Source organism: Delphinapterus leucas, chromosome 6 (assembly GCF_059928025.1).
Source record: "Delphinapterus leucas isolate spDelLeu-1000000601 "Yukka" chromosome 6, BTC_Dleu_Yukka2, whole genome shotgun sequence".
Lineage (NCBI taxonomy): Eukaryota > Metazoa > Chordata > Mammalia > Artiodactyla > Monodontidae > Delphinapterus > Delphinapterus leucas.
In genome coordinates, this window is record NC_143134.1 from 97,052,602 (window position 1) to 97,076,773 (window position 24,172).

Genomic DNA, 24,172 nt, shown 5'->3' on the forward strand with positions numbered 1-24,172 from the left:
TCTCCCCATATAACCAGCAAAGTTCTTTCTGAAACATAGATCAAGTCACTTCCTTGTTTAAAACTCTCCAGCAGCTCCTTATTGCACTAACAATAAAATCCAGGTACCTTACACTGGACTACAAGGCTCCACAAGTTCTGGTTCCTGCCATCTCTGATTCCATTGCCTACAACTCCAGAGACACTGGAATTCTCTCCTTGCTCCCCAACTTGCCAAGATTTTCCCACTTGGGGCTTTTGCACCGAGTGTTTTTTCTTCCAGGAACATTCTTCCTACCCACCTTCAAATGTTGGCTCCTGTTCATTTTATTCACATCTGAGCTCATATGTCACTCCGCAGAGGCCTGACACCTCTCCGTGGTTATTGTTACTGTGTTGTATTTTCTTCTTAGCACTTAGTGCTGTCTGAATTTATTATATTTCTTTACCCACACATCTGTTGTGAATATGAATATAACTTCTCCATTGAAATTCAAGTTCATTAGAGCAGGAATTCGACCTTCTTCAACACTGTATCCCCAGAACCTAGAAGAGTATCTGGTGCATGAGAGAGTTCAAGAAGTATTTGTTACATTATTGCATAATGATGCCAAACTGATTTTATAAGGACAATTTTAACTGATACCCAACTTCACCGAAAGAACCCTCTGCCAGTTACTAGCTGTGTCTCTTTGAACAGTTCCTTATTCTCTGAGTCAGTTTACTCATATGTCAAATGGTACTACTTACCTCATATGGCAGGTTCTGAGGATTAAGTAAATACCTGACAACACAGTTAAACCCTTGAAAAAGGTAGCTAATCTTCTCAAGCTTTTTCTTATTCAATGTATGCGTTAGCATTCCAAAGTTTCCAGAGTTTTTTTGAACCTGTAAATGTTTATACATGCTTTTTTCCTAGATAGAAGAATGTTTTGGTCAAGACTCATGAGTAACATATTATCTTAACTAACCGCCTTTTATTTTTCAGTATTTTTTTTTCTCTCCCTCAATTGTCGTTTTTCACAAACACAATTTTCTGTCATTTCCTTAAAGTGGCTATAATGTGAACTTCAAGGGGGAGAGACATAATTGTGATGCTGATGCTGGGCAGTCAACCAGGCTCAGTCGCAAAGTCACAATCCTCCCGCCCCGCAAAGTTCAGATCCACACCTTAGCAAAGGACTGCTCTCTACACATCACGGCCATCAAGTGGTCACAAGCAGAGCCACGACTCCACTGTGCTGCCTAAGAGGGCCTGTTTGACAGGGGTTCTTCAAGGACCGAGATTAGCAGTCAGTCTCAGAAACGATGCTTGTGAGCTGTGACAAATGCACCCACATATCGTAGCACTACATAATCTTGGGCGCAGACTGCACAGCACTTCTTACAGAAGAAAAGGAAGGCCCCTCCAACATTAGTATCGTTTCTCCTCCCACGTTTGCCTACTTTTCCTGCATGCTCACTCTTGCCAGCACCTTGCGGGTACACCTGCCACACTGTGTCCTTGTATTTTGGTTGAATAAACAAAAGAGCACCGAAGGCTGCCTTTGAGCTTCCTCAGTGCCAAATGAAGTAATGAGGTTTTTATTAAATGGCTTAGCTACAGAGTATTTGCAGAGATCTCTACAGCTTCATCATCATTAAGCAAAGTAAGTTTATCTAAAACCTCTTAAACTTAGTATCAGTTACTACCAAAACTGAACCATGGAAGTGCGAAACACCCTTTATTTTCAAGTAGTCCCCTCGATTTTCTTTTGTGATTAACAGGACATTTAGTTTTTTCTAAATTTCTACTTTGGGTCCAAGCGTCTTCCCTTCTATAAGCAGACATTTCTTACTTCTGTAATGACTTTATAAGCTCCAGCAGTAGGTGGTGCTATGAATGCACGAAAATAAATAAGTACAGACACAACAGAACCGTCACAGGTTTATTTCGTGACTTATTACAACATAGAAATATGCCTTTTTAATACTTCATATAAAGTTATTGACAATACAAAATTTTTTTCTTTTTTTTCTTTTAATGAAAATGATTTAACTTAGAAATCTATTGTGAAACTTTTGTCTAGTTTTGCAATTCTCAGATATTCCAGTGCAAAAATAGATCCCATTACAGACAGCATAAAGTGCTTGGAATGAAGGGCCAATGATAAAGAAAAAGCACAGAAACATAGCTTCATCGTAGGGTATAAGACGGGAGAACAGAATACTTAAACCTCATGGAAGGTTAAACATTCTATAAAAAGGGATGCAACAATTCTGAAGAGAATTAGAACAATATGACTATAGCACTATGTTATTACTAGTAAATAGTAACAAGGGTAGAAATTAATATCTCAGCGTCTAAGTGGTTCAAGATAATATGACACATGGCTCTTTGGAAAAAATTTTTACCTGATATATACAACCACGAGAAGAAAACAGACACATCCCTTTAGTCAATGATTAGTATACAGTGAATGCTGTGCAACATTTAATAGTCACAATGCATATGCCTTCAGTACAGATATTGAAATACAGTAGTTTGAGGTTTGGTTATTTGTTTTTTAACAATGACCTATGCTGGGCGTTTACCTATAGAGGGCTTTGTTATTGTTTTCTTTTGTATTTTTCATATTCACAGTTAATAAGGTTTAAGGTGTCCAAAAGAAGCAAAAGCCGAAATCTTTAAACACTTTTGAAAATTTCTGAAACTCACATGGTTACATTTCCACAGGGATTATATAGAAATTTTACCTGACTGAGCAGAGAGTTGTAAAAATTTCTACTATAATTAGGCTTACACAGAAAAATTTAAAAGACTGCTGTTTGGATAGTCTAAAAGGTAACAATATTAATGAAGTAGATGGGTAGCTGTAGACTTTTTTCTAGCTTAAGAGAACCTTTAAATCTATATTGAAATGTTGCATTTTTTTAAAAGTAGTTCACAGTGTCTTTTGATATTTGAAAACATGGCCTTGGAGTAATCAAATAAAGGAGCTACTCATGGTTTTAATATAATACAGAATTAGAACATGATTCTAGTGAAATGGGAAAACAGAAGCTTGATTTTGAAAAATATTGAACAAGGAGAAACAATTATTCTATAAATTTTATATCATTAAAGATAGCATAAAATATGAGCTCATGCCAATAGTTATTGGAAAAATGCCTCCATTGCTTGCTTATCATTTTAGAAAATATCGGCATTCATTTCTTTTTTTTTTTTTAAAGATTTTTTGATGTGGGCCATTTTTAAAGTCTTTATTGAATTTGTTACAATATTGCTTCTGTTTTATGTTTTGGTTTTTTGGCCGTGAGGCATGTGGGATCTTGGCTCCCCAACCAGGGATCGAACCTGCACCCCCTGCATTGGAAGGTAAAGTCTTAACCACTGGACCACCAGGGAAGTCCCCTAAAGGTCATTTTCTTTTTCCAAGCAACAAGTTGCATGATAACATACAGTAAATTTTAAAAGAAAAAATACAGATTTGGATAGATCTGAAATCTTGCACCTTTAGAGTTAATATCTAAATTTTTTTAAAAGAAGAAGACATTAGTAATGATATTGAAAGATGACTTTACCAAACAGTATTTCTCTCATAATTTTGTTGCCTCAAGACAGATGACATTAAACATTAGTGCAATATTATTTTTAACAAGTATTTACTGACTAAAAAAATTAAACTGGGTTAGAAAAGTCTGAGATAATCTTCACGTGGGGGCATTTGCTGTTTTTTGTTTTTTTGTTTTTTTCATGATAGGTTAGTGATTGAAGAGATGACAAATTTGAGATTGTCAGAATGGGGTATCTGAGATTTTCAAAGTCAATTATTCGAAGGTACTAAATGCCATAAGCACAGTTTTATGTTATTCAACAAGCTTTGAAGCCAGCCGTCTTCTCTGTGAAAGTATTCGTTATATAGTCTTGTGATCCTTATGACATTTAAACGTTCTTGGCTTTTGCATTGTTGCTATCTTCAAAAAGTGGGCTGCCCAATATTCTTTCAGTGGGTTCCCACAACCACAACAAAACCTGTATTTGTAAACCAGTTAGCTGACAAACATGGCACAGGAAATCTACTGAGACTTAGTATCTCCTCACCGCATCCATCCATACTCAGTTACAACATACACTCAAAAAATACTTGATTAATGCACTGATACTAAAAGTATTCTAAACGATCTTAAAGAAACTTAAATACAATGTTGTCATGAGATCTTGGCCATCACACTGTTTTCTAGTCACTAGGCATTAGATGATCCATTCACAAACTTACGTGAAAAAATAAAGCTAGCGCGGCAGTGTGGCCATACTCCTCTGTGCCACAGGGTTCTACAAAGAGGCCATTCTAAGGTTTCAGAAGTCACTGACAGAACTTACAATTCCAAGTAACATTAAAAGTACAAAGATTTTTCTCAAAATACAACTCCATCTTTTCATATTCTAGATTAATCCAAAAAGCCAGAAATAATACTATGCTTGTATCAAGCAACAAGATCTTGAGATGCACTGTACCGTGTTAGCAGACCATCAGGACAAATGGACACAGGCCTCCCTTGGTTTGAACGCATCATCCTCTTCATCCCGTGCCCTGGCTTCCACAGCCTGAGGCCCCAACAATGCGGTTGCTGATTCTTTGCTTCTTAACCAGGATCTAAGTATACTTAAAGAGTCCGAGAAACATAGCCTCGGAGACTCATGGTTCCAAGCAAGGACAACAACGAAACCAAGTCTCACTCTTGCATGTTAGCATGCAATTTGCATGTTGCAATTTGCACGTCACCGCCATCAGAGCAGCTCATCCAAGAGGGAATCAAAGCAGGACTTTCCCCACACATGGAACCATTTTGTCACCCGATATTTGATGATGTCAACAGACTCTGAGTACAGCAGCTTTCACAAAAGTGTGCATGACACACCATGGTGCTTCGGGCTTTCTGAGCAACTTGGCATTAGTAATTCCGGTGCACTCACTGCCGACACTGGCTGTGTCACCGGGAAACCAGTCTCCTGGCTTGGCACGGCTTAATGAATGAGGATGCCTTTTGATTTTGATAAACAATCACTGGCCATGATTACTTGATGAATTATTGTTGCAACCCCAGTGAGAATACAAAGGAACAAAAAAGTATGTCAAACCCGTATGTCCACTGGGTTCCATACTAGAGTTTCACACAAGTATAAGGTAATAAACTAAATTCAAGTCCTTCTCGCTCGAGAGCCATACAAGACATAGGCTACAAAGGCGCCGCCCTTGTAATGGAATTTTGTTTTCATTGCATTGAATTGCATTGCATTGAATAGTATCAGTACAGTATCCAGTTTACCTCTTCCCACAAAATCTTCCAGCTCTTCCCTCTGGAACACTTCACATAGTGCAAAGGAAGGTCTAGTTCCTCCTTTCTTCTAGCCACCCTGTATGAACAGGATTCTTCATACATAACTTTCTTTCACTTTCTCGTCCTGCAGAAAAGATGTGAGAAGTGCAACATCCACTACTGTCTGGTTTTTGTGTAATGACAGGTCCTTTAAGTGGTCATCATCACTTTGGTCCTTGGCAAAGTTTACAAATACCTGTCAAAATAAAGGTGGACTTTATAAATAGCTCTAACTTGCTCTCTTTATTCTAGTTGCATTTTTCCCCACGTGAAGATTAGAGAATACGAGATTGAATAAATAGATTAACTAGAAAATTTTGTGTGGGAGGGAGAGGGGAATACTTGACAAAGCATTAACCTAAAAAACTCACCTTCTATTATTGCCCCCCCAAATCACCAACTGCTCAATCATCTCTTTACTTTGACTCATACAGGCCTGATTAAAGGGAAGAGGGTTGAAAACTAACATTTACTGAACACCTACTAAGTGCCAGGATCTATTTGGTACCTGATGTTATCTAATTTAAATGGGATAAGGCACCTGGCATAATACCTGCCCATGGCAGATACTCAATAAAAAAACTGCAGTTTTTATGATTATTATGACAATTTATTCTCACATGAACCCTATGAAGTTGGTAGTATCATCTCCCTTTGCAGATTCAGGGAGGTTAGGTAAAAAGCATAACTAGTAGTAGTAGATCAGGAGTTCATGCTCAGCTCATCTATACTGTGCTATAGGGCCCACAATGGGCAGTGGGTGGAGAAGCGGCAGGAAGCCTCACTCTGAAAAGGAAACCTGTTTTTGACACTCTAAGCTTACTTGGTCAAGTGTTGTCTGAGAGACAGAGTAGTCTTCTATGTGGAGTCGCTTTTTGCTCTGGGAAAGGATGCTGAAAATCCTGGCCAGGGAAGACAGTGAAGAGGGAAGCTGGTACTGCAGCATGTTCCGGTGCTTCTCCTTCAGCACGCTTCCCGGGAAGGCGAGTTCAAAGAACTCCTGGACAGGCTTCAGGTCAGGGTTGGACCCTGCTATTCGTACGACTATTGTATAACCATCTCCAAACCTGAAAGCAGGAAAAAGAAAGTCCAAATGGAAGACCCTGGGGAAACTTCTCAAAAGAATATTTAACTCTGAGAACCCCACTTGGGCCATGAAAGAGAGAGGTCCCTGCCAGACCCAGAAATAAGTTTCAGAGAGCAGGAACCAGTGGTCACGTACTGAATACCTATTCTATGTGAGCTGCCTTGCCGAGGGCTTTAGACATGACTTCATTTAATCCTCACCTAGACCTGTGAGGTCTGTCAGATATTACAGAGAAATTGAAACTGAGAGTGTTAGTCACTTGCTCATGGTACGTAGCTCAGAAATGGTAGGGCCAGGGTGTGGACCCAACTTGTGCTTGACTCTGAAGCCTATGCTCTAACCTTACTGGCACATATAAATCTTCCCATTACATCTCTATAACAAAGCTAGAAAGTAGATATTCCTAGAACACTGCCTCTCAGAGAGGTTAAATAACTTTGCTGAAGTGCATACAACCCATAAAAGGTAAAGACAGAATTTGCATGCAGCTCTGTTTGACTTCAAAGTCCTCATTCTTTCCACTATACCATCTTGTTCAGTTTATTTCCCTTTATTTTAGAGCCACCATGTATACACTCACAAAAGAATAAATACACGATTTCTCAGTATGTGGGATCCCAAAGAAACTATCTTTGTTACCTATTTTTCAGATGTTGGACACTGCCAAGACACCTGAACCGCCCATTGACCATAATTGCCATCCTAGTGCAAAGAGCTTCGCATTCTTCCATGCTGTGGGAAAACAGAATGAGGTTTAGTTTTAGAGAGATGCTCCTATAACCATCAGAACGTCACCATGTCATTTGGCATTTCAAAGAAACAGATCCCCAGCTTCCTAGGGCGTAATTGCATCCTGTTACAAATACATGAAGATGGAGGGAAAACGCTGTTCACTGCCATGCCGTTTATAATCGTGAAGAAAGTTGGAAATGATCCAGATGTCTACACAAAAGAGGAATGGTTAAATAAATTAGGGTATATCCTAATGGAATACTATTCACTAATAGCTATAAGAAATGATGACACATCTAAATTAACTGACTTGGAATAATGTTCTCAGTATTGTTAAGGGAAAAAGAACTTAGTATATATGCTAAAGCTTGCATTTTTGTTTGTAAAAAACATATACACTGTGTATAGATTTGCATAGGGAAACTCTGCAAAGATATATGGCCTGATGACAGTAATAGCTGTCTCCTAGCGATGCAATGTCAGGTGATCATAATTTTTTTTTTTATTTGCCTTTCTGTGTTTTCTATTTTTTATACAATGATCATATACAGTACTTGGAAAACTTAAAAGTTACGCAACAAAAAAGCCAAGCTAAGTCTTCACTACAGACCTATGAGATGTAAGCACTACTGATCTCCCTTCCTTGATGATACTTAAGGCACAATTCCACAAGAATCGCCGGGCTTTGGGGTCCATGCCTGTGGTCGGTTCATCCTGTAATTAGAATAAAATAAGCCCTATTAAAAAAAATAATAATAATAAGCCCTATTATGTGCTGGGAAAAAAAAAATCAAAGATAGGTTTGGTTTTAAATTCAGAAGCATCTCTGAAATAGCCTAAGTTTTAACTTACCATTCTATTTATTTCCTGATGGACCAAAGAACCAGACCTTACATACAAGAATATTTCATACTGTTTGCAACCAGTTCACTTTTACATGCATCACTGAAGTAGAAAACTCTAATTTTTTATGAAATGAAATTTCTCCAAATAAACAGAAAGGGAAGGGGAAAAGTCTTTTAGTTTCAACCATCTTTTCATGACTGACAAGTATATACTAAAAATTATTTTTGTCTGATACTGAGGTCAGTTTAAGGTTTGGGTAAAATTCCTTTTCTTTTTTTAAAATTCTAGTTCACTCTGGCTTAGCCTGTTATACTGTACTTGCTAGTTTTAGAGAAACAAATTCCAAATCCAAATAGTCTGGATAACTTTAAAGCCTCAGCCCAAGGCTTCTTCCTGTAATAACTTCAGTGCTCTTCTCCTCTACAGAAGAAAAAGGGTCAAGGGCCACTGTCAGTCTGACCTTCTGTCTTCCATTTATCTGTATGTAAGGAACTATGACCCAGGTGCTACCTTGGGGATCCTGAAGCTGTATCCACACTCTCAGTCTTCAGGGGATGAACACATAGATGGCATATAGTATGGTCCAGAGAAAGGTCAAATCACACACCCAGCCTCAGCTGCACCTGTTGGGGCTCTCCATGCTAGAGAAACAAGGTCCCTGGAGTATTTCCTCCTTTGGAGCATCTGAGGGCATGTCAGAGCCACCCCAATGTGTGTCAAGGAGAGGGGAGAGGGAGCTTCCCTCTGGTTCTCTGAGGCTGCCCTGCTGTTCCTCATCGGGGGAGGGGGGCTTGCCATTGCCAAGCCAGCCATGCACGGCCTGGACATCGAGGACTTTAGAAAAGAGGTGTCTTCCATTCAGGCCAGGACAAAGTTTCCCATTCACAGTCACACTCACCAGAAACACCACAGGAGGCCCGCCAATCAATGCCATGGCCGTCGAGAGCTTGCGCTTGTTGCCTCCGCTATAGTCCCCAGCATACTTTTCTCCATACTTCACGAGGCCCAGTTTCCGAATTGCCCACTCACCAACCTAAGGGTGATAAAAAGCGTCTTGACCTTTGTTGGGTTTGGGAATTTTATCATGCTTTCTTACACTTGCGTATGAAAACTCTTTCACTGAGTAGGACCAGGTTCTATACAATCACGACCTGGCAAGTGTGGAGGAACCAGCAGCAGGGGGGCAGGGACTCGCGTGGGTGGGAGCAGCACTCCCTCTCTGTCCGCCGGTGTGAGGCAGTTCACCTATCCCTGTCCCACCGCGGCTTCCCACCCTGAAAGGAGCTGCGAAGAGCCAAAACTTCACATTGCTGCATCCACAAGGAAGAACAGCCTGAAGCCGATGGTCATGTGTGAAGGTCACAGCCGTAAGGTACACTGTTAGGACGCCAAGGGAGACAGGCTGGCTTTCCGGTGCCCACGGTACCTTGCCGACTTCTCTCTCTGGGACGCCTCTCAAGAGCGCAAAGAACTCCACGTGCTCTCTTCCAGTCAGCAGCTCTGTGATGGCATCGAACTGAGGGCAATAGCCCATGTTCTGATGTACTTCGTGGATGTTTGATAAGATACTGCAAAGGAAAACAAAACCGGTCAGGTTTTTAAGCATTTAGATACTCTGATCAGATCAGCTTGCCTAATATTCCTAGGAAGAGTGCTTGCGCATGACCAACACACCAGCAAGCACACCTGCTATAGCTTGAAGGAAAAGCCTTTCTGCCCCCAGGATGCCAGCCCCTCCTGGAAGTCAGGGTTCTGGCCTACACTCTGCCCAGTCCTTGCACCTGGCTCCCCCAGCACCACAGTCTGCAGGCTCAGTCCCATTTCAGAATTCCCAAGTCCATCCCAGCTGTGGCACCATCTTTATCAACAGCCTGAGTCACACTATCCCGGGACTTTAACACTAAGTGTCCATCCCCGACTTGATTCTGTGGCCCAGTCATATGCACCATGGGCTCTGTTGCTCCATTCACGTCAGAGCAGGCTCAGCAACTCGCTGTGACTTCCTCTGCTTTTTGCTGCCCATACATTGACTCGCACATAACATGATCCAGACCCCTTGGTCCCACTAAATACTCAACCCAGGAATCCTCCTGGTTTTGAAGGTTTTTTTGATCACAGACCCTCTGAGAATCTGATGACAACAAAAAATATACCTACAGACACAATTTGACATATATTGGTGGGGGCAGTTTTTAGGCCCTATGAAGCCATTCTCAGGTTAAGGATCCCTAATGTAGGAGAAAGCTCAGTGTCACATCCAGGCTGATAGCTGCACTTTAGCCACCTCTGGACAACCACGAGTTTGGCCCATCAGCAGTATTCATTCCTCTCTGCATATAAATTAGTACTCCCAGATCCAGCCTTTTCCAGAACTATGATTGAGGCGCTCACAGACCCTGTGCCTGGACCTCACAGCTACACTGCCCACACCACCTCTCAGAACCAGGCACTGTGACGAACCTTAGTTTGGGCCAGTTATTGCTGCCATTGCTGTGTGCCCCAGGAGCCTGGTACTAGGAACAAGATGGGGAAAGCAGGTGTGTAGCCTTAGGCCAACTATTCTAGAAATTCTGTTCTCTTAAACCTCCTTTACACTGCTACTGAAAAAACGTGTAAGATGCAGAGGAGAGCCATGAGTACATTAAGTTCCTTGCTCTTTTCAATTTTATTGGCTAGCAGCCCCTTGTCCAAATTGTGAGTCACCACCCATTAGTACGTTGTGAAATAAATTTAGCGGGTCACAGCCAGTATTTTTTAAATGGTGTGGTAGATAGTAGAATAAGAAATATCAGAGTGCACTGCAAGCAGGAAGAGTAGGTAATGTTTTACAAAACTTTTATTTAAGCTATATGCCTGTTTATGTGCTTTTGTGTATTTACTCGGTTGAGAGGTAAAATGTATTGATTTTGGTATTGTGGGTCATGATCAAAGAGTTTGAAAGCCACTGCCTTGTACCGTCTCTCCAATATAAAAAGCCCAGAGAAGTCCCACATATTTCGAGTGCTCGAGTGTAACATTTCCTAACAGGACTCTAAAGTGTACTGTACCCCTTATGATCAGACTGCTTCGTGATCTGTGCACTCTCGGATAATAGCCCATGGTGACACCAACAGGTGGCACACCCTTTAGCGAGGGCAACTTGGCAAGTATATAGATAACCTTTTATCTTGTAGGAATTTTCCCTGAGGAAACAATCAAGATGAATACAAGGACACATTTAATGAAAAACAGAAACAAATGTCTAACAATAAGGAATTGGTGAAATAAACTATAGGTACATGTACATAGATGCATTTTATGCAGCAAAATTTCTACATCTTAGAATACGTAACCAGTATATATTGTATCATATACAATAATACAGTCATTAACAACAAAAGAACTAATTTAAAAATCTAGATGTAGTATGATGTCAATTTTATAATATATTTATATGTGTATATAAAGTAGAGAGATTTGGGGTGATGGGAATGTTCTAAAATTGTATCGTGATAATGGTTGCACAATTCTGTAAATTGCCTAAAAGTCATTTGTTGTACTCTTAAAACAAGTAAATTGTACGGCATGTAAATCATACCTGAATAAAGCTGTTAAAAAAAAGAGTGAGACTAAAATGAAATGTAAATAGTAGTTATCTCTAGGTACTGGGATTATGGATGACTTTTATTTTCTTCTTTACAGTTTTACTATATTTCAACATTTTTAGAAACTACAGAGTACTGTTATAATCAGAAAAATAACAACATATTCATTTAAATAAAGTTTTAAAAAAGTCCGTGGCAAAACACAGACTTCTCTCACCTGTTTTTGTTAAGAAAAGCATCTCCTCTGGTAACACTGGTATCTCCCGTTAACATCTTGAAAGTTGATGATTTCCCAGCCCCATTGACACCTAGAAGTCCAAAGCACTGAAAAAGATTGGGTAAGTTGTATAAGTAAACTACTAAAAATCTGAATATAAATGACCCTTATAAAATAGTCACCTCAGCTTCATTTTCATGTAACATGATCCTAAAACATCATTCTTAATGAAGAGTCAACTATTTTCTTGGTTTTAAGAAATCATATAGATATTTAAACATATGTTTTATAATGAAAGTGTGGGTGTATTTGTAAATATCATTTGAGTCGTCAGGTTAAGACCAAAGTTAATGTGTGAAAAACAGTAATGAAAGCCAACAAGTCAAATTTCACCATCTAATCTGGCTAAAGGGCATACAAGAATACACACATAAACGAGAAAGGAGAAAATCTATCTTTTAAAATCTATTTGAATTTCATTATCACCTGGAATGGATCACAAAATCACATTTTGGATGTGCATACTTTTCTTACATTGTCTGAGATTATCCAAAATTGCTGATATATGGGGCCCCCATCCTTTCAATGACTGATTGCTCCACACAGATATAAATGGAGAAGCCTTTTAAAACCACTTTTAACCCCTTACAGACATTACTGTTTGATTGCAGTAGAGACAGTCTGAATTAATAGGGGCAAACACAAGGTAGACAAAGTGTCTTTACCTCACCAGGAGGAATGCCAATGCAAATCCTGTCGACTGCAGGTTTCCTCTTCCTTCTATACACCTGCAACAAACAAAATGCAAAAATTCATGAGCTGCAGTGACTCACAGCTGTCCCAGGCAACTGTGGAAGAGGGAATTATGACCTAAACACACCACAAAATAAGTCTCGTCGATAAGACTAAGTCGCACATGTGATGTGCTAAAGCCTTGGTCTGTCTCTGTGGCAACTGGCTTCTGAATGACCCTGAAGCTCAAAATACAAGTGAATTTCTTTTTATTTTTTAATCTAACGTCAGACTTTTAAAAAATATATTGGTCATTAATATTTATATAATTTTCATTTAATATGTAAAGACATTGTAGATATTTTAAAAACTAAATTTTACAGGGTAATAATTCGTTTATCAAAACATTGCAAATATTGAACAGATTACAAAAAAGTGAATTTGTTGGGATTCTGGCACCTAGAAAGGGCTGAAACAGACCCTCTTCTTAAGCAATGGAAATTTACCAGCTTTTTGGACCATGAAACTCAAAATCAATCATTATTCTATCAACTTCAGCTTTGCCTCGATACACAACATTAGATGTTTTAATAACTAATGCATAAATGTGTGAAAAACAAATATACTCAAGAATGAGAATTCAAAGTATAATTATTTTCAGTAGGATTTCTTTAATTAAGAAGTCCCCATGGTGTATTTTAAATAAAATTAAATTGACAGAAACTTGGTATAGATGCACATTTTAGGAAGCATGCTCTTTTTATTGAGTCAGCAAAATGCTAGTTTCCAACATATAAAGCTGAAAAAATTGAAGACAAGTTGTTATAGCCTGTCCTCATTGCCTCACCTTAGTCAGCTCCTTGACTTCCAAGATGTCATTCTGTCCTCCACCATCAAGAATTCTCTGTCTCTCCCTCCTCACATCTTCATCCTCATCATTCAGAGGAAGAAGCTTTGCCTTTACAGGTCTTAGGGGGAAAAAATTCAGAAAAAAAACCAAATCAACTTTTCAAGTTATTTTCTAAGTCAAAGACCCAGTTTCTAAAGCAGTCCTGTAAAATCCATACTCCGGAGTTGTCGGCAGTGTTGGGGGCCGGGAGATGCCCACATTAGGAAAATCAGTTTGATTATCTGTTTTGAGTTCAAGTCAATCCAACCACCACCGGCGAGTGTTTCCCTGTGTTCCTCCTCCGTGACCATCAACCAGGTGCTCTGTGAGTTCTGAGAGAAAGCTCACCTGGGCCTGATGAAGAATCGGTACTGGATCAACACAGTGATGAGGAAGAACACCACCCCTTCCACAGCCATGGCGAAGAGGTTTCGTCCCACCAAGTCCCAAGACAGCGGCGAGACAAAGCGATTCTCCCCTGGTAGACACAATGCAGAGATCCAGTCAGAATGGAGGCACCAGAGACCATGGCCCTTCCTCAAATTCAGGCCTACATTCCTAGAAATACCAATGTTTATGGCCCGTGGCCAGGAGGAAAAAATAAGGGAGTCACCACTTTCCAAATCTGATTTAGGGTAAGGTTTTGGGGAAACATACTGTGAAACAGTATCAATCAGAATTTCAGAGATAACGTGTATTTGAACTGTAACTTCATCTAAGAAATCTAATGTTTCCTTTTTTTTTTAAAGATTTATTTATTATTATTATTTTTGGCTGCGTTGGGTCTTCATTGCTGTGCACAGGCTATCTCTAGTTGCGGCGAGCGGGGGCTACTCTTTGTTGCAGTGCACGGGCTTCTCATTGCGGTGGCTTCTCGTTGCAGAGCATGTGCTCTAGGCGCGTGGGCTTCAGTAGTTGCAGCACGCAGGCTCAGTAGTTGTGGCTCATGGGCTCTGGAGCGCAGGCTCAGTAGTTGTGGTGCCCAGGCTTAGTTGCCCCACAGCATGTGGGATCTTCCCGGACCAGGGATCGAACCCGTGTCCCCTGCACTGGCAGGCGGATTCTTAACCACTGCACCACCAGGGAAGTCCCTAATGTTTCCATTTTAATGAGACATGCCAAAAATCCTTTGTAAAAAGGCAAACAATCCAGGGTAATTTTTAGGGTCAGTATTTTAACAAATTATAAGCTTCACTAAGAAAGATTAGAAAGCACGTTTAAAAGATGCCCCTTTCAATAGCATATAATGTAACCTGGTGACTCAACTCATCTGGTTTTATGTAAATATCCCTTAAAATCCTTATATATCTCCTTGTACCTCCAAGTTTAAAACAGGTCCCTCTTCTATGCCCATTAAATAACATGGCCCATCTAACTATATGAGCCAGTCAATAAAGAATAGTAAAGTGGCCACAGGAGAAATAAATTTAAAGACTCTAAATGTAGAAAGAGCTGCAGTAAATTACCTTTTTATAGACTGTGTAAAAGGTAATATATGACCCCATCTGCAGGTCCATGATTTTCCCAATAGAGCCAAAGTTTGCATCTTTCCTTCTGATTCTCTGGCCTGTATCTAATTCTCAAAGCTGTGGTGTGACTTTTCCAATGACTCTGGCAAACCCCACCAGTGGTATCAGGCACTGGGTCCAAGCTTAAGCCAATATTTTCCTCACCTCCAAAATTACTGTCTCATCTTTCAGACAAATGGTTGTGTCACATGACCCATGCCACAACCAGCTGTACTGACATGAGCCCTATCAGTGAAGTCCTGTGCCCAGTCACCACCCTCTTTCCAAAACAAAGGCCAAAGTACCAAGGCCCATGCAGACTGCCATCTCTATTAAAACATCCTACAGCCACTACTGTCACTCACCAAACCTTTCCAAGGCATCAGCCATTGCCTGGTTTTTCACCATGTCAATGAGCCCCCGTCCCAGGCAGAAATGTGGGAAGATCAAGAACACCGACTTCAGGATATCATTGATGTTATTCAGCTTCTAAAAAAATAAGACAGAGAGAGACTGTCTTTTGTGATTCAGGCTAAAAATTTACCAAAGTCTAAAATATGGAAGTGAAAAAGAAATTTGATTCCCTGAGGTCAAACTGAATCTTTGAATTCAGATACCAATAAATAGCAGTAGCCATAGAGGATGATACATAATGTAATAAAATTTTGCTCTTTAGAAAATCTGAAATAATGCTATGAGTATGGGAGAAATATGAGCAAAGTTTAGAAACATGATTATATTTAATCAGAAGCTAATCCATCATAAAATATTTGCTTAGCATTTTGAAAGCAAATTGCTCATGTCTGGGTCAATACCTCAGTTTCAGGGTTTTGTTGGAGTTTAAAAAATTCTTCTCGAATACATCAATCCAGCAGTGGCCAAATACCCAACAACTGAGTAAGTTGCTATGTGCTGGATGCACTGTGGCAGGGCACAGGAGAGGCAGAGATTAATAAGAAACAGTCTAGTCTCTACTCTGAGGAAAAGAAACATGGAAAGAGGAAATTACTACATACTTGGGTGTGTTGTACTGGAGGCATGAACTGTGTGGGCTTTGGGAGCACAAGGAAGAGAGAGCACCTCCCATAAGGTAGGTAAGGAAAGCTTCACATTCAAACTCAGTCATGAAGGGTTAGTGAGATACTACCCGATTCTGTGACAGAGGAGTCACAGAATCGGGTAGTATCTCACATTGTTGGTGAAGAGCTCCAGCGCCAAAGTGCCACACTGCCATGGACGCCCATGAAGAGGTTCACGTGAATAAAGACCATGTCGGCTGTGCTGAGGATCTTGAACCAGGCCTACAGGAGTATGGAGGGTTGAAGGGACCACTCAGCCAAAGCTTACCATGTCTTGGGAAAGAGTGTGGTGGGAACTGTCAAGGAAGGGTTGGACACCTCTGAAAGGCTTTGTGGGCTAAGTTAAGATGTCTGGATGAAGGCAATGACAACAAGAATGGACAAGGAACCTTGTTTAAGAGATCTGTAATGGGAGGAACTGGCAAGGTAACCCACTGAATGTGGGAAATAAGCAAAAGCAAAGCATATAAAATGGCTCTAATATTGCCCCAGCTGGGGTGACTGGGTGGATGGTAATGCCATCCAGCATGACAGGAATGGCAAGAGAAATACTGGGTTCTGAGGGGAAGATGATTTAGGACATGGCCAGTCTGGGGTGTCCTTCAGTTAATCTAAATGGGGCCATCCACTGGGCAAGAGAGAACATGAGAATAGAGTTCAAAAGGAGAGTCGGGGCTAAAGGTACGCATGGATGTGAGAGAGAACAACACGAGGCACTGAGGGGTGGTGGTGAAATCTTCCAGCATGAATGCCATCACCCAGAGAGGGCATCTGAAGTGGGAAACAAGATGCCAGAGAACTGAATACTGGGGAAAGCAACATTTAAACAGAAAGGAGTATACAAGAACTTGTCAAAGGAAACAGAAAAATGTGATCAGAGACATATAAGGAAAAGGGTAAGCGAGAGATGGTATGCAAACCCAGGAAAGACAGACAGACTCTGCAAAAGGACAGAGTGGTCCATGGTGTCAACACCGCAGGCAGGCAGAATAAGATCATGACTAAACACTATGCTCATCCCAGCATCTCTTTCTGCAGAACTCACATTGTTGGTGAAGAGCTCCAGCACAAAAGTGGCCACGCTGCCATTGATGCCGATGAAGAGGTTCACGCTGGTGAGGACCACGTAGGCTGTGCTGGGGATCTTGAACACGAAGGAGGCTGGGTACATGAGAGGTGTGATGGACCACCTGGTGAGGCACAAAAACACACGTCCACTGGGTGTCCCCTGCCTTCTCCCTGACACCTGATACCATATGCCCCATCCAGAGGTGCCTTACCCATACAGCAACAGTAGAAGGGCTAGCACAGGCAGGTTGGTGGAGGACACATAGGACTTCTGCTGGAAGCAGACAAAGATGATGATGACCAGCGTGGCAGGGACCACATAGTTGCACTAAAAGTGAAACGAGGAAATCAAGGTCACCCCTAAGTCAAAGATACAACACGGCTCAAGTCTTCATCATCATCAGACAAGAAAGGGCAGATAAACATACTGAAGAAGAACTCTGAATTAATGAAGCCACAAGAACTATTAATCAAAATACTGGACGATACGTGTTGACAAGCATTTTACCCCCGGCTGATTTTATAAACTGCACGTCCTTTCTGTCTTTCCAACAGATAAGCCAAGGTGCCACGCTCAGTAAACTTACTGAACGATGGGTTCCCAGTCAGAGTAATTTCAATTTCACAGGTAGCAAGTAAGCTGCCGTTATTCTTCCCGAAGACGACTGTGTCTGTTTCATCATTAATGCTATATTATAGTCTGCCCAAGTTCAAGCTCACTTGTGATCTATTTATGAGGTAAGCACTCAGAACATGAATGTCAGAACTGTTTCATCACACTGAGACTAATTTTAAAGTCTGTCCTGACAGTGTCTCAAGCATTAAAATGCAGAAATAAAGACTTGACCACAGGACAGTTACGGGAATTCATAGCTGGCAGAGCAGAGCAGAGGCAGGGAGGTGGTAGTGGGCTTGTCAGCTGTTAGAAGTATTTGTAGCTTCAGACCACAGGGCTCTCCATCTCAGTCCCATCCTACTCAAATGTGCTTTTCAAACAACTTAGATGAAGACATGCTTATAGCAAATTTCAGAGGTTCTAAAGCAGTGAGGAACAGATAATACACAGGAAGATAAGTGGTATTCCTGAGTCAGGGACTTGATCTTTTCATCTCTGAATCTGCAATGCCTGGCAGAGTCAGACACGTAGTGAGCAGTCAGTATGTATGTGCTTACTCAATAAAGCAATTACTGGATCAAGATAAAACGAAAACAAATGGACACTACATAAAATTCAGTTTAACAGGGATTAATATAAAATTTTATATATGTTTTTAACAACATTTATATTTATATACAAAGCTATATATAAAGTTTGATATATATATATATATCAAGTTTTAGATTCATATATAAATATAAAGGTTCAAAAAAGTCAATTGCATTAGTATACAGTGAAAGAGACCCCATAAAAAATACCTGTGAAACAGTTCACTGCCAAGTTGCCAACAAGACAGTGCTGCTTCCAAGATGAAATACCCTTGGGCTGAGTAATAGGAATATGGGATAAAGATCAGCTCCCTCTAGACTCATAAACATTCAGACCACAGCCTGAATATAATATTAATTCTGGGCTTTGCTTTTCAGATGGCTCATTAACAATATGGAGCATGGCCACAAAGAGGCAATCAGGTCAGAACAATGACAAGTCTGAGAGGCTTGCTATAATCAACACAGACATCATCACCATTACTTACATTTGTACAGTGATTTAGAGATTACAAAGTATGTTCTCATATATCATCTTATCTGGGGAAGACTTAGGATAAATGACAGGTGTCTTCAAATATCTGAGGGGCTGTCCAGTGGGAGAAGAATTAAGTTTCATCTGTGTGGCCTACAAATTAATGGACCTCACAGGGAGATACATTTCAACTCTACTTTACAAAAATTAGAACTTCAGAATTCTTTGAAGTCCTCCATATTGGTCCAAATAGAAGCAATATATTACAGCTGGCATGAAAACAGATTTGCAATGGATGGATAAGCTTCCAGTAAAACATATAAAGTTTTCAAATGACAGATTGAGTTCCTAGTAAGACAAAGCACACCCTGACTCTGGAGGTTAAAGCTCTATCAGACAAGTTAGAGGCACTGGCTTTGAGTTTTGACTAAGTCTTCCACCTCAGTTTCTTTGAAAAGTTGTCACTTAGGGAATGAGGTGGTGGTGGTATGAATTGCAGTCCATGTGGACAGATTTCCTCTGGTGTGAGATCAGCCCTGGGCTTAAGGCTGTGTTTGGTCACATGAAAGTGTACAACTGTGCCTGCCTTTTCCTCTTTTGTTCATCTTTGGACTAGCTAGAACTTCTCCTGCTGATGGCCAGGAGCTCTTTCATCCATCCAATCCAGAGCCCTGATGGAGGTTTATATAGCAGCAGCAGACCGGCATTCTTACCATGTCCCAGACAAAATTGGAGAGCCAGTAGATGACAGGCTTCACTCCACTGATGAACTGCAGGTGCTTCGCTTTGCTGACCCGCTCCTGGATCAGGAACACGACAAAGCTGGCTGGGACGAAGGACATCGCAAAGATGACACAGATGGACACAAGGACGTCCACTGATGTGGTCATCCTGAAAAAGACAGACAGTGCAGCTGAGGACTCAATCAGGGACACAAACACACACAAATATTTGAAGCATAGCCCAGGGAAAATAAATCTCTTCACCACATATATTTTATTCAGGGTTAAAGATGATTATTTTCAAGAAAAAAAAAACAAAACTCAATAATTCAGATGCAAAACTGATTCTACTGAGGTCAAAAGGGTCTACTGCCAAAATGAAACTATTAAAGGAAGTCTAAGAGTGGCCTAACGGCATTCACTTTGTTCCACTATTCTTGACCTTCTATGAGCAACAAGTTGTAAATTTTCACACATAAGGGAGTAGTGTAGCTTGAAAACTTAATAAAGGAGAAATATTAGTGTGCAACTATTCAAACAACAATTTCTGGCTGTAAATAAGTTTGACAACAAAAGCTCGTGGCATATCAACCTAACACGTACAAAAATTCCATCAGATCCTTATTATAAGAATAGTCTTATAAGTCCATTAAATGGGGTATAATATCAACTATTTCTCTGCATAAATGTTATATAAGCATGGTATAAAGATCGTAGTGACATATATTGATATTCTATATGAGTGAAGCAGAAGTAATAACTGTGCCATGCTCCACATACAGAAAAGGAACCTAACGTGTGTTGAATATCAACCATGTGTTGAAGGCCGGACTTGGCAATTTACATGAATTGCCTCACTTAATACCATACATCTGGAAAGTTTAGAAACCAGATTCAAACCCAGATCTTTATGATTTCAAAGGCTATACACTCTGAACTAGATTATACTGGTTTTAACTTCACACTCACACACACACACACACACTCAAGGAATTAAACACAAGCCGACAAAAGCATGTTTCGCCAAGTTTAAAAATAGTGATTTCAAAACAAACGAAACTGATTTTTTTATTAAACACTGTGTTAAGGGTGAGTTAAAATATTTTAGAATTATATTAACAATTTAACTTACTTTATGTGAATTCACTAAATGTAATAATGGCTTTAATATATCAGAGTCATGTATCTTCTGCAATTTAATCCCTGCCCAGCCAATTCATAAACTGATCATTTTCTGTTCAGAGCCTGGACCAACCCAAACACACCATAATGAACCTGTTTCCCCAGCTGTTACTCTACAACCAGCTTCGTACTTCCTTCCCCTGCTCCATGATTCCCCCAAACACCCTCTCCCTCTCCCGATTCAGACACAGTGATACTTACAGAGCCACTTCCGAGAGCTGCTGCTTGGTGAGGTTCAGGGGGTGATTGAAGGCAGTAATCCCATACTCGCTAGGGTTCTCTCCCTTCTGCAGGTTGGCCCGGAGAATAGCATTGTTGATGACATTCAAGAAAGAGCTGATGGCGTGCCAGCCCTTGTTGTTGAACCACACCTGAAATAAAACACACCAGGTGCAAGGTACTGCTCCCAAACCCCCTCCCGGAGGTAGGTGCACACACACAAAACATGCATGTGCACTCCAGAAATTCCAGTCATACCACGAGACAAAACATGATCAGAGAACACGGCAAAGAGGTAACAGCAGCCAGGGTGTGCTCAGCACTGACCTGTGGCCAGGCACTGTGCTATCTTTAACTCATTTAACCCTCACCATAGCTTTGAGGTAGCCACGATTACTGCCTGCATTTTATAGATTAGGAAACTGAGGCTTAAATAGGTTAAGTAACTCGGTCAGGTTCATAATGGTTCCCCTGGTGTGAATGGTGGCAAAGCAAGTTCTCTTCATCATCATATTGTAAAATTAAGAGATATTTCTGTCATGAATCAATGTTATCATGAGCTGAAAGTACTTCGGGGGAACATAGGGATTATTGTTGATCAAAAAGCTATTGGAGGGAATTCCCTGGTCCAGTGGTTAGGACTCGGTGCTATCACTGCCCTGGGACCGGGGTCAATCCCTGGCTGGGTAACTAAGATCCCTCAAGCACCAATGAGCGGCCAAAAAAAAAACAAAAAAAAAGCTACTGGAACAAAGGCTTTACCTTGACGTTATTTTTCGTGTCCAGTCCTGTCATGAACCTTCCCAAGCTGCTGAGAAATCGATCTGCAGAACTGTCCTGTGAATGACAGAAAGCTGCCTCAGTGGGATGGTTCACAGGGGAGGGCAACAGGAAGTCTGGGGTCTGTGCACAACGGGACAACCTTGAGAAGGGCAACACTGCCACTGCGTTGTTCATTGAAATGAACCTTGAAGCCACTGAGTAACTGGCTCCTGAGAAGCAAGGGACCAGATTTCTAAAGCAGCGCTGTTGCCATGAGCCACAGGTCTTAAAGGAACCAGAGGGAAACCCTGTGACTCAAAGTCCCAAGATGTAGATGCCTGGCTGAGGATTCTTCACTGCGCTCCCCTGACATCCTCCTAAGACCCAGAACTACACTCAATATGCAGATGTATCAGACATGGGGTCTGTGCCTCAAGGGCAGAGATTCAGACTCTAAGACAATCCCTGCCGTCTGTGACCCTAGAGGCCATATCACCTGACCCCCCCGCCCCCCCCCCCCGCCAATTCAAACTTAGAAATGGGGAACTTGAGATACAGATAAATGAAGTGAATGCTTATTAGGTGCTAAAACTAGCTGCCAGCTTAAAGAAAATGATTCATTTCCTGTCTAACCAGAGATTGTTTCAGAAAAGTATGTTTGATGCCCAGTTTATTTATCCACTGGCTATGCTTAAGTTATTGAGCGATTTAAAATCTCTGCATTTGTTTTTGATCTGCACTTTCAGGTAGTAAATAACATACTGAGTAGCTCAGTCTTGGCTGGCCCAAGATCACTAAATGCCCAGTGATGGCTTTGTATTTGAAAGTCTTAAACAATAAGCTGCAAGGTGATCATCTACCTGCCAACTACTCCCATGTACTAGCAACTCATTTTCTCTCTGACATGTCTGGGGATGGACACTGTACCTTGGCCACCTTCAAGTGTTTCTTCATTTGCTTGATGGCATCATTAACTGCTTCACTCGGAGGAAGTGTTTGAGAATTGCTGGCACCCAGGGAAAATCCACCGTACCTAAAAGAACAGCCTGATATTAAAACACAGGCGGTGTGGGGTCCAATAACATTGAGCAACAGACGCCACCGAAGTATGTGATGCTTCATTTAGATGAACTGCCTGTTCAAAGTCGAACCCAAGTAAGACTCAGAGAAAGTTCCACCTTGGCCTCCTCTGATGGACTCTGGTAATCTCTTAACTCTTCTGTCTCCTGCCCAAGCGGGAGGGACCTGGGTCTGATTATACATAGAGTGAGACATCTGAGATGCTGAGGAAAGAATGCTCATTCATCTCACAGATGCTCCTCCTACCCCTGGTGGCTCAGGCCTGAACCTAGGTCTCCAGGCAAGCAGATGGGAAGTCAGGATGAGCAGTGAAGACACTGACCAGAGAGGCCTGAAAGGGTTTAGAGACAGGCCATGGCTCTTCCATAGCAGAACCACAAAAGGTCCTGATTCCGCCCTGCTCAGTTACTCAGTAAGTCCTGGCTCTTGGAGAAAAGGCAAAGAAGGAAGATGAGAGGCAGGGACAAAGCCAAGTTTTGAGGCAGCCATGTAAGGTGTCTCATTTCTCATGAGAACTGATGGGCTTCAAGGATCCTTCCTTCTTTTCTTCCCCAGTCCCATCTGCTCCTCCAAAACTTAGAGGGATATGGGCAGGGGTGGAGGTGGAGGTGGAGGGTGGGTCGGAGACAGCCTGACTGCAGCAGAGGAGAGAATGATTCTTGCTATCCTGATGGGACTCTGGTTTTATTTTCTAATAGAAACATTGTTATTTAAAAAAAAACTCAGAAGGGGCTTCCCTGGTGGCACAGCGGTTGAGAGTCCGCCTGCCGATGCAGGGGACGCGGGTTCGTGCCCCGGTCCGGGAAGATCCCACATGCCGTGGAGCGGCTAAGCCCGTGAGCCATGGCCACTGAGCCTGCGCGTCTGGAGCCCGTGCTCCGCAACGGGAGAGGCCACAACAGTGAGAGGCCCGCGTACCGCAAAAAAAAAAAAAAAAAAAAAACTCAGAAGGATAAATGAGTTGAAATACAATGAATATAGACGGTTTTGATGCCTCTTATTTCATCTAAGACCTCCTTGGTTATTCCAATGACCTGAAAAATTGTCCTTGAGTCACTAGGACTCCTAGGAATTTGATTTGGTAAGTTTAACTAGCATAGGTTTTCCCTCAAAACATCGTGCTTCCTGTCAAGTCCCTAGAGACCCACAAGGAACTTCTAAAATCTCCTCAAGGACATCAGTGTGCCAAATATTCCAAAGGCCTCTGAAGTGGCAGCTGGGCATTGAGCAGAAATGCTAACGGAAAAACAATCCCTAAACTAACATCTTCCCGGGATCCAAGAAAACTGCATCAAATTCATCCTCCTGAACTTTAGGAGTCAAGGAAAATGAAAAGAAGGCACAGCGAGGTCAACTTACCTAAACTCATTCACCCAAATCTTGTTCTTTAAGCTGCCGAAGGCCAAAGACAAAGAAACCAGAAATCAGTCCAAAGAAACATATTC

General features: G+C 41.3%; 1 protein-coding gene across 10 annotated transcripts in view; it reads right to left on the bottom strand.

The window, feature by feature from the left end:
* Window positions 1-1,892: 1,892 nt before the first annotated feature.
* Window positions 1,893-24,172, bottom strand: part of ABCA1 (ATP binding cassette subfamily A member 1) — a 183,375-nt gene continuing 161,095 nt past the window's right edge. For all 10 annotated transcript variants that reach the window (XM_089913478.1, XM_089913479.1, XM_089913480.1 and 7 more), the window contains 18 exons: window positions 24,087-24,119; window positions 22,575-22,680; window positions 21,648-21,722; window positions 20,868-21,037; window positions 19,476-19,653; window positions 17,294-17,409; window positions 17,059-17,203; window positions 15,300-15,423; window positions 13,775-13,904; window positions 13,385-13,505; window positions 12,531-12,593; window positions 11,806-11,912; window positions 9,431-9,572; window positions 8,903-9,037; window positions 7,769-7,872; window positions 7,066-7,158; window positions 6,163-6,406; window positions 1,893-5,535 (listed from right to left, as the gene is read on the bottom strand). In XM_089913478.1, coding sequence (XP_089769604.1) covers window positions 5,395-5,535; window positions 6,163-6,406; window positions 7,066-7,158; window positions 7,769-7,872; window positions 8,903-9,037; window positions 9,431-9,572; window positions 11,806-11,912; window positions 12,531-12,593; window positions 13,385-13,505; window positions 13,775-13,904; window positions 15,300-15,423; window positions 17,059-17,203; window positions 17,294-17,409; window positions 19,476-19,653; window positions 20,868-21,037; window positions 21,648-21,722; window positions 22,575-22,680; window positions 24,087-24,119 — 2,227 coding nt within the window. In that variant the 3' untranslated portion in view covers window positions 1,893-5,394. The remainder of the gene's footprint in view (window positions 5,536-6,162; window positions 6,407-7,065; window positions 7,159-7,768; window positions 7,873-8,902; window positions 9,038-9,430; window positions 9,573-11,805; window positions 11,913-12,530; window positions 12,594-13,384; window positions 13,506-13,774; window positions 13,905-15,299; window positions 15,424-17,058; window positions 17,204-17,293; window positions 17,410-19,475; window positions 19,654-20,867; window positions 21,038-21,647; window positions 21,723-22,574; window positions 22,681-24,086; window positions 24,120-24,172) is intronic.